Source organism: Adiantum capillus-veneris, chromosome 21, assembly GCF_014529385.1.
Source record: "Adiantum capillus-veneris isolate H3 chromosome 21, ASM1452938v2, whole genome shotgun sequence".
NCBI classification, from domain to species: Eukaryota; Viridiplantae; Streptophyta; class Polypodiopsida; order Polypodiales; family Pteridaceae; genus Adiantum; species Adiantum capillus-veneris.
Genome location: NC_140951.1, coordinates 49,911,622 through 49,922,097, shown reverse-complemented (window position 1 = coordinate 49,922,097; position 10,476 = coordinate 49,911,622). Strand labels below are relative to the sequence as shown.

The following is a 10,476-nucleotide window of genomic DNA, read 5'->3' as shown; positions in this document are numbered from 1 at the left end:
ACGTTATTTCAACCTTTTACAATTTAGTGAAACCTTTTCTACAATGAAGTGTATTTTTAGAAGGTCATTACTTTTTTTTGTAATTTTTCCCTTTCACAATGTGAGAAAACCAATGTAGATGGTTCTTACAGCTTCAACTACCACGAGCTTTCCGCACAAGTGGAAACACATTAAGGTTCCCGCAAGAAGAAGAACAAGAGTTTAGAAAGAAGTCACATAGAAAGAAGTTCTTTATTGGTAAGATAGTTGAGTGTGACCATGAGAAGAAAATTTGGCGTGCAAAATTTGATGGTGAAAAAGTGTTATGCAGGTTTAATGAAAGTAGTTTCAAACAGTTTTTGATTAGTGATGATGTAGCATTTCATGGTGTAGGGAAAGGACCTCTTGTGTCCTTTCCCCGTAATGCGTGCGACCTCGTGGCGACCAGCGTTAGCCAGGAGTCACGTGGGAGCACGTATTAGGGGGAGAGGACACAAGAGGTCCTTTCCCGGCCGTCAATGGTCCAGGGCGAGGGGGGCCAAATATGAACTAATTTTAGGCTTGCCTTTTGGAAAAGTGTCGGCTTCAGCTAACCAGACGTGCGAGTGAAGCAGGAAGCAGAGTTCGAGGGCAAGGCATGCACGAAAGGGTGGGCGAGGGCTGAGCCGAACTCTCTCAGTCAAATGGCAGAGGGTGAAGTGCCATCGTTTTGTCTACTGCCAGTTGATGTTGGCGAAAATGGATCTGTAGATTCAGGTTGCACAGGAACTTGTGATGTGTTTTCTACAAGAGCTTGTGATGCGACTTCTGCACAAGACTTAAGAGCTCCCGACACCCTTTGTGGAGGAGGCTCTAACCTCCTTTGTGGAGGAGATTCTGCGCCAATTTCTGCAACAAGATCTGCTCCCCTTTGTGTAGGAAGCTTGGATGTAATTTCTGGAGGTAAGGTTTTCCACTGATTTGGCTTTCTTTCTGTAGGTTTATTTCTTTCTGTTATAAGCTGCTTTTCGTTCCATTGCTGTTGCTAGCAATTAGGGGTTGTTGCGCCTGTAATTATGTTGTCCTCAGATTTGAGGAATGAATTCAGGGGAATTTGGAATCGCAAGAGCTCACCATTATATTAGAGTAGGGTTTACCACTTATATTATGACTTTCTTGACCTATAGTTGTTGTGTAGTCTTATGTAGGTTTTATTTGAAAAGCTTACCTCTATGGTGCTCTTTGACTTCTTTATAGAAGGTGATGTCAGCCAGCGTGCATGTGTTCCAGATCAGAGAAGTATTGGCAACAAGGGGCATTCTCTACGTGCCGGTGGTAGAAAAAATTCTGGTTTTCTTGTTATTGGGGGTCAGTTAGAGGAAGAGCTAGTCAGTTTGGGGGAAAGTAGCACCAAGCAAAAGGATAATTGGGCTCGAAAGAAGTTCGACGAGTGGAGAAAGATTTGTGGCTTGGAATGTCAGGTTCCACTTGAGAAGCTAGATCTCCGTTAGTTGAATGACATGCTGTCACAGTTCTTTGTTGTTGTGTGCAAGCAAAATGGATCATTGTTTCCATCTGACACACTGATGGGCATGCTTCGTTGTTTTGGCCGGATGATTAAGAAGGAGCAAGAATTGAGGGTAGCACTTACGGGTGTAACTGAAGTTCCCTTTGATATAGTAAAGAATCCAATTTTCAAATCGACCCAGAATGTAGTGATTTCAGCGATGCGAAGATCGGTAGCTCGTGGAGTATGCAAAGAGCGAAAGAAATCATCAGTTCTTGGCGTCACATTGGAACAAGAGATCTTGCACGACATCGACTTCAGTATTAAGCATAGCCGTGGTTGTCAGTCTAGGTTTGCCTTTTTTTGCATGTTACACTTTTGTGTGAGAGGTGGGTTGGAGTTATACAAGCTGGAACGAGCTATGTTTGCTAGGGGTGCTGATGAGCTTGGCCCTTTTGTGCGGTGGGTTCTTGTGAAAGTCTACTCCTGCGTTTTAGTTTTTAAAAAAATTGTGTGTACTTTTTCTATTAGCTCATAAGGTTTTATGTTCTATTGCTTTGCAGCTTCTCTGAGCGCTTGACTAAAAACTATAAAGTAGACCTGATGCATTACCAGCCAGAGTACTTTCGACCTGCAGTTACAGTTCGTGATAGTGATGTGTTGGATACCTTCGATCAGTTGATGCTTCACATGCCTCCAATTGTGGAGGGTGACAAGAACCTATTACATGTGTTTTTGCAGCCGATTAGTAGTCCTCGAACTCAGGTAGGTCTTGTAAGTCTTCTTGCAGTACATGGTATTGAATTGACTCACGATTGGCTGTTTTGCTTGTGTATGCAGACTTGGTACAATAGAAATCGAGTTTCAGTGAAGGTGCTTAGTGGTTTGGTGAAGTTCATTTGTGAGCGTTCTGGGATCGGTGGTAATTTCTCAAACAAGAGCCTGCGTAGCACCTCTGTGACTAGGATGAGCCTAGGACAGGTTCCTCCTGATGTTGGAATGTTAGTAACTGGCCACAAGCGAGCAACTTCATATGAGAAGTATGACCTTTCAAGTGAGGTCAGGATTGCTGCAGCTCAAGACATTTTATCGCATCCATATGATGATTCAGGAAAGCTAAAAGCTTATCCACAGGTCTTGAAAGAAAAATTTAATAACTTCTGTCAAAACGTCGAAGGTGGGGTGTTGTTTTGTATTACAGTTGGGTTTGAACACTGATATTGTTAATGTTCATAGTTGTTTTCCTCTTGTTTTGGTGTGCAGGTGCTAGTAGGGATATACGTGAAGATGTTTGCCCGCTAAGTGCAGGTCTCTTGTCAGTTGGTTCTGTTGATAACAATGTTGGTGGTGAATCTAAGTCGAAGATTTCTTGTGGTCACTTGTCTAATTCTGTTGACAAAGTTGCTAGTGGCAAATCTAAGTTAACGAGTTCAGATGGGATATGCTTTGGGTCTTACAAGTTGGGGGATGATATACCATTTGACGAAAAGCTACTGCAAGATCTTCCTCCAGAATCTGCTCGAGCTGTTGGGATTGTTCCTCGTTCGCCTGGAGTTTCGATGTTTCCATCGTGTAATATGCATAATTGTGTTGTGAATGTTTACTTGGGAAAGGAGAATACGCTGCCAGGTGCTTCTAAAAATAACTAGCGTTTGATTAGTGTAAATGGTGTAAATAGCAGTTGAGTTGGCACACACATGGACCATAGCAGCTGCTGAAATTACATATGCAAGTTAAATTATGAATGTGTCTTTTGGTTGATTATGAATTTGTGTAATTCTCTGTGGTGGCCAGTGTATTCTACAGGTGTGGTGAAACTCCTCTTCTTTTAAATTTGTAAAACTGTTGTTTGTTTAGCGCGTGAAGCAGCTCTTATTAAGTTGTGTGTCATGCTACAGTTATATTCGCTCTGCTGAGATGTCAATTTTCTGTTGAATTCCCTCTGCTGATGTGTCATGCAGAGCTTCATATTCTTGTTTGCTGATGTGTCGAGCATTGGTGAAATTCCCTTTGCTGAGCTGTCTATTTATTAATTGATGTTGGTGAGTTGACAAATCTGCAAGTAACAGTGTGTCTTCTGACATTCTACCTGCTGACTTGTCATACATCCAATGATTGGTTGTGACATTCCTTGATTTAATGTATCCTAGATGTATGGCTGGGATCTGCAACCCCCCTCCACTGGACCTTGACGGTGATGTGCATGAGAGTGTAAATGAAAGAGAAAACAATGTACGCATGGCAAAGTACAATGCATGTAAACACCCCAATGTTTTTGTTAATGGGAGGAGGCGTGCGGGAATTGAGGAGAATAATGATGTAAATTCTTTGATGTATGATGTGGATGGATTGAATGTTTATTCTCAATCCAAAACTGGACATCTTATCTTATATCTTATATCTATATTAAAAAGGCAAAGATCATCTCCACGTGGTTGCAAATGCTCGCAGCCAGGAGATGACCATCTGCCTTTCCCTCTGCCTGGCAACTGATCGGGTGCTTACATGGCACCAGCACAGCCTGCATGGCGTAGAGCGCTTGCGTTGGGCTACAGGTGCATGCAGACACAACTTTAACCCTACTTTTCTTCTTCACTTTCTCCATGCTGGCTTTCGTCCTTGGGTTGCGGGTGGAGTGGGAGGACGTCCTTGGGTTGCGGGTGGAGTGGGATGCTCCTCTTCTTTTGTGTCTGCACGGCGGCCTGTGCCTTGACGTGCGGGCAACATTTCCCATATGCAGCGTGTTGCACTCCGGGCACGAAGCCGGTGACGATCAACTGGCTCAATACAATGACTCGCTAATTGTGACGTCTTGAGCTCAAAGTCTAGGAGTCGCAAGGGAAACTTGCTGCGACTTCTATAACAGACGGAAGGCCTTTAATGGATCTGGTGAGATTTCTTGAATGAATGCTGACTCAAAACCATTGATTTCATCCCAAAAGCGATTGAATGCATTTTAGCTTTCTACATCTTTATTTCCTTTGGAGATTGTAGATGCAATCATCAAAGAAACAAACCGTTATGCAGATGATGTTAGGCATGCAAAGAGAAAAATATACAACTACTAGTATGGTCGGCCGCCTCCGGCGGTCTCTCTCTCTCTCTCTCTCTCTCGTGCAGTGCTCAATGTCGTCATGGTCACATGGCACACTGGACAGAGCAAGCAAAGGGCCAAAATGACTCATGAGAGCAAATTGATACAAACTTGGTGGAGCTTAACCGTCTTCAAAAGGCCAAAATGGTGTCAAGCACGTTGAAAGAGGAAGTATGAAAGGCACTACAGGAAGGGAGAGATGTCTCTCATAAAATCTTTTCCTTTTATCTCATCATCTTGATATATACCAAACAATTTACTAAGCACAAATAAATAAATAGATAGAGAGAGAGAGAGAGAGAGACCCCTTTGGTCAAAATCACGGATCTGCAGGTAAGTTGACGTGTTGTCAGGATCTAGAAGCATAAAAAACAATCCAAAAGATCGAAGAGCAGGCGGGGGCACTTTTGAGAACTTCCAAAATTTGTTGCAGCTCCTCCTTATAATCCACAGATGCAGGGAAGATCATTCCCAAAGTCGTTTCACCATAGCTCTACAAGCGCTTGTAGAGGAAGAACTGTCAAAGAGGGGTGGAAGAGGGCTAAGAGGCGAGGAGGGCAAGTAGGAGATCTGCATGTTGAGCCACGTCTCTCCAAGGATTCCCAAAGTGCAGGCATGGTGTTTCATGAATGCCTATACCTTTGGCTTGGCAAACGGGCTCCCCTTCAGCAGGATGTGCGTCGTGGGCAGTCCCAACACCATTTCATGCAGCCTAGTCTATTGCCATTGATGATGGTGAGGTAAGGCTTCGAAGTCCTCCATGGTCGCCTCTCACAACACTGCATGCATTCGAGCAGGTGCAGGGTAGTTAGATGCCTCTAACTGTTCATGCAAAACATTGGCAAATCATGCAGAGGGCTATCAAGCTGGCAAGAAACATCCCTCATAAATGGACAGGGGCAACTCCACGTCATGAGCCTCCCGCTCAGCAAGAATAAAGTAGTTGTGGTTTGGTCATGCAGTTGTACTGTAGCTGCATTAAATCTCTCTTGCACTTCCATTTAATCTATTGATGAACTTTGCACACGCACAGAGAGAGAGAGAGAGAGAGAGAGAGAGAGAGAGAGAGAGAGAGAGAGAGAGAGAGAGAGAAGCCTGTGCTATCCGGTCCGCACTGATGAGGGCTCACAGGAAACCAACTTAAAACACTACCTATTGAAATTGGGAGAGAGGGAGCGAGAGAGAGTGAGACAGTGTACCATATCGTGTTTTTGTGATAGTTTCCTGAACGTGCTACTGGCTATACAGGCTTTTCTTCTTAGCATGTGCTCGCCCAGATCTAAGAGGTAGTAGAGAAGGAGATGAAGGGGTTGAGCTCTTTGGAGATGGCCACAGACAGTAGCACCAGGCTTTGTGGGCAGGGTGCTGCAAACGTCGAGACGATTGGCGATAGTGGGGGCCATTGCACCATTAAGCAGCAGCACGCTGGACACAGCTTAGCATTTAGATGAGTGACATTAGCTTCACTATCTGTGCTTCAACCACTTTGCTATATGCGCTCCAAGCACTCCTGTAGCAACGTGCTACCAGTGGTGCCTAGCTTCTGAGGCTCGCTGTTGCTGTGCCTAGATGCACCATGGCTGGCACGTCTACGCAGTGTTAGTTGGAATAGCATACATAACTGCTTTCTCTCCCTCTCTCACCCGAGCTTTGACTCTCGACCTTTGGGTTCCTCGCCCTCAAAGTGCGGGTTGGACCTCGATCTTTGGGGAGTAATCTCTCTCTCTCTCTCTCTCTCTCTCTCTCTCTCTCTCTCTCTCTCTCTGCGGGTGCCTTGCCAGCGCATCCACATGGAGTCTTCGTGGCAATCTGGCCTCCTATGGACCATGCCACACTGGCTGCAAGCATGTTACATGTACACATTAAAGTAGAGATTCTAAAGGGAAAATAAGGAAAATGTTGCCACGTGGATGAGCATGTGTGCCTTTTTAACATAGATATAAGATGAGAAGGTGGGAAGGCCTAGATAGGCAATCTTTCTTTAGGTTCTTGGGCTAAATATTTCTTTCTCTAGATTATTGGATGTTGTGTATACACATGCTTTCATTATATACAAACATTGGCACAAAGACATTAGTCACCATTGTGGAGTTGCAAACTCTTTTAGTGGATAATGTATTTTGTGAGGAACATCTGTCACTAAGGGTTCATGCTTCAATTGATGCATTTAATGTATATGGAGGAAGGCATGTTCTTGTGAAGGTTGAAGGGCCTTCGAATAAACATTGTAAGCAATATCGTGAACGACATAAATGTACTGTAAATGATGAGAATGATGCGCCAAAGAGGTGGCATACAAAGCACACCAAGTGGAAGTGTGAAGCATGCAATATTCACTTGTGCCCTCCACAAATGCTTTGCGGAATTTCATAGGGACATTCCTTATGAACCATGATTCAAGATTGCTGATGTTTATTTTGATCTTTATTCATGGAGCATTTGGAAATAAAGTGGCAATGACATTTTTTATTTTGTCAAAAAGCCCTTTGTAATTCTTCTGGAGAAAGCCTAAAGGTCCAAAGCGCTTCAAGTGTATTGCCTTCTCCTTAATATTGAAAGAAATTGATTGTCTCCCTTATTTTTTTCTCTGAATTAAAAAAAAACACCCCAAAAAACCCCCCCCCCCCGGGCTCAAAAAAAAACACACACACGAACGAGCCCTGCATTAAACAAAATGTTTGTCAACCCTTTGGGAAAGTGGATGGTCTTCCCATTTTAAAGAAATTTATCTTTCTGTAGGGAAATTTTAAAATCGGCACGTGGCGTGGTGTGGATTCAGCAGGGATAGAGGGTCGTGCGACCAAAGGCAGCGTTGCAAGCGACGAATGTCGGAATGTAGCGAAGAATGCCAGGCACTAGGCGAGGTTGAGATCTCTCTCTCTCTCTCTCTCTCTCTCTCTCTCTCTCTCTTTGCTTCTCTTTCCGACGTCTGTCTCGCAATGCAAAACGACACCCGCTAGGCAGGCGACAAGGAGAGAGACTAGCATTCCTTCTCTCGGATTGCTGCGTTGATGGCGATGAGCCTAGAAGCTTGCAGCTCCATGATTGCGCTAGCCCAAATTTGGATTTTGAAGTTTTTTTGCCTGCGCAGAGAGGGAAGGAAGAGGGTGGCTGCTCGCTGTTTAGACATGATGATGGAAACCCGAACCTTGAAATCCTCAAGAGTTATCAGCATGAGGAGGGTGGATCGAGCAAGCGAATGAGTAGGAGAGTTGAACTGTAGCACGATGGTGGTTCGAGCGTGGAGCAGACGACCAAGGCGGGGAGCTTTGCTTTTTTCTTACAGTTGAAGATTCCTTTAAAATCTTTTTGACTAATTAATTGCTTTTTTGAGAATAGACCCACTTAGGTGAAAACCGATTAAATAGGTCCTCAAAGCGTTGTTTTTAAAGAAATCCATTAATTAGTTTAGGGGAGAAAAAAAGAAAAAGGGGAAGGGTGAGGAAAAGGAATGGGGAGGTGGGAAGGGGGGATTGTTTTTTTTCTAATGGTGAAAAGCATCTCAAAGGGCACCGTAGGCATGTAGCCTAGTGGTTAAGCTTGAGTTTTATTCTCTCCCCGGTAGGAATGGTTTTAAATAGTGAGTGTATTGGGGATATTAATTGGAGATGCTAAAGCATCTTGAAAAAATTCTATGTATTATAAAATGAAAAGTAAGAAACTTTGAGTAAATAGCATTCTATTTTAGTAAAGTAAGGAACTTTGAGTGCATAGTTGAAAGAGAGAAATGAAACAACCTAAAAGGTAATTTATACAAAGAGTGGATAAAAACATTGTTAGCTAATGAAACTGCAAACATTATTTTGGCCTAAATTATTTTTTTATCAATTTCTATTATGTCCAATATAAGCTATCCTAAAGTCTTTTTATTAGTCAATTCCATCAATGGAAGAAACTACAAGTGCAAAGATCACTAGAAAAAGCCACTAAAGTGGCTCCTGTTTATCTAGCGTATGGCGAGGTTTTTGCTATTCTAAAGAGAAAGTGGGAACTAGTAGCATAAGAAAACTATGCCATACTTAAGTATATGCTCCTTGGGATTTTTCTTGGTGAGATTTGATTTGCTTTAAACTCTATAGATGGTTTTTTGAAACAAAGTTGTGAAAATTTGTTAAAACTTAACTTTTCGACTCCAATTATTTACTATTCACTACCTTTATGGAATTATTTTTTTAAGTGTAGTATTTTGTTTCAACTAAGCCTTGATATGCTTAACACACCTATGGTATAAATTTTCACTATTATTAGATCAGTTCTATGAAATGATTTTTTTAGAAAGAGGTAAAAAAAGCCACTTTAATGGTCTTTTTGTTATAAGACTAGTGTTAAATCTTAATATAACATTTTATTTCATATTTTTTGTATTTTTTTTATCTATATCTCTTTTTCTTTGTTTTCTCCCCTTATCTCTCTCTCTCTCTCTCTCTCTCTCTCTCTTTCTCTTTGTTTTCTTCTCTCATCTCTTTTTCTCTTTGCTTTCTCTCTCTTTCTCTCTCTCTCTCTCAATGTGTGTGTGTATGCATTCTTTGTTTATGCATGCATGTGTATATTTTTTGTACATTCAATGTGTGTGTGTGTGTTTTTTTTTGTTTATGCATGTGTGTACTCTCTCTCTCTCTCTCTCTCTCTCTCTCTCTCAAAGACACAATGTGTGTGTGTGTGAAAGAGGGAGAGAGAGAAAGAGGGGAGGGGAACATGAGAGGGAGGAGAGGGAAGAAGCATACATGGCTCTCCTTCCTCTCCTCGTGTGTGTGAGAGGGAGGGAGGGGGGGAAGAGAGAGAGAGAGAGAGAGAGAGAGGCGTGTTATACCTGTCTCGCTAGAGCGTCGAAATGCAAATCTGAGATCTGAGTTTTTGGCACTCTCGTTTTATTTTTTTACTCCTGTCGGCATTGCTATGATCGTCGCTATAAGCATCACTATGCATCAAATAGTATAGCAATGCTTATAGCGATAGGGGCGATCATAGTGACGCTGTGGATTTTTACATTTGAGCGTCGCAGTGCTAGCGTCGCTAATATGAAGAACCTCTTGTAGTGTAAGTAGAAACTACCACCATCAAATTTAGACTAAAATATTGAGGGAAAAATGGTGAAAATCATATTTTGGACGAAATGACCATAACTCGGAAATTCTAAAAATTTGATGGTAGAGACCTCAAAAGTCATCCAAATTCAAAAATTTGTGGGTCAAGGGCATCAACAAACTCTCTAGAATCCTTCCAAAAAGTTTGAAAATTTTTTGTGGAGGAACATGGATTGCAATCCATATACCCTAGAGACCATTTTTGGTGAAAAGTGATCAGTGACATTGTGTATCAGTGGGAACCTACTCTGATCAAGTTTTCTTGAAAGCAAAGTCTAAATCACATCAGAATTGGCTATTAGGGAAAAACAGCAAAACAGACATTACAGACACAAAATTTGGGAATTTTCAACTTTTTGGGATCCAAATTCTAAAAGAGGTGAGATTTGGCTTCTACAAGGGATAGAGAACCAACAAAACAAAATTCATGAAAAAATGCTATCAAACATGGATCGCGATCCATATACCTTTTGACATTTGGGGATGATATTTAACAAGTACATCCCTGATATCATTTGTAACAACTTTCCCAAAAGACACAATGTCAAAAAATTAAAAAAAGTTGGTCAAAGCCAAATACAGAAACTAGTCAAAAACCACAAAGCAGACATAAAAACTCACTTTTGACTGAAAAAAAGTTGTCCAAATTCAAAAAGAAGTGGTGGAGTAGACTAATGACACTACAAGTAATCATCAAGCCAACTTTGGTATTCAGATGTGATGGAACATGGATCGCGATCCATGTACCTCATCAAAAAAATTTGGTTGAGATTTGAGCAGTAGGTAGCTGGTACCATTTGGAACAACTTTCCCAAAAGAACGATATGCAAAAA

The 10,476-nt window shown here is 42.0% G+C and overlaps 1 protein-coding gene across 1 annotated transcript in view; it reads left to right on the top strand.

The window, feature by feature from the left end:
• Window positions 1-5,901, top strand: part of LOC147430926 (uncharacterized) — a 7,976-nt gene extending 2,075 nt beyond the window's left edge. The window contains exons 2-9 of the mRNA XM_086493467.1: window positions 1-921; window positions 1,216-1,927; window positions 2,029-2,230; window positions 2,306-2,642; window positions 2,729-3,094; window positions 3,880-4,020; window positions 4,993-5,299; window positions 5,808-5,901. The exon at window positions 1-921 is cut by the window's left edge and continues 1,237 nt beyond it. Of these exons, the coding sequence (XP_086349593.1) occupies window positions 1,479-1,927; window positions 2,029-2,230; window positions 2,306-2,642; window positions 2,729-3,094; window positions 3,880-4,020; window positions 4,993-5,299; window positions 5,808-5,901 (1,896 nt within the window). The 5' untranslated portion in view covers window positions 1-921; window positions 1,216-1,478. The remainder of the gene's footprint in view (window positions 922-1,215; window positions 1,928-2,028; window positions 2,231-2,305; window positions 2,643-2,728; window positions 3,095-3,879; window positions 4,021-4,992; window positions 5,300-5,807) is intronic.
• The last annotated feature ends 4,575 nt before the right edge of the window (window positions 5,902-10,476 follow it).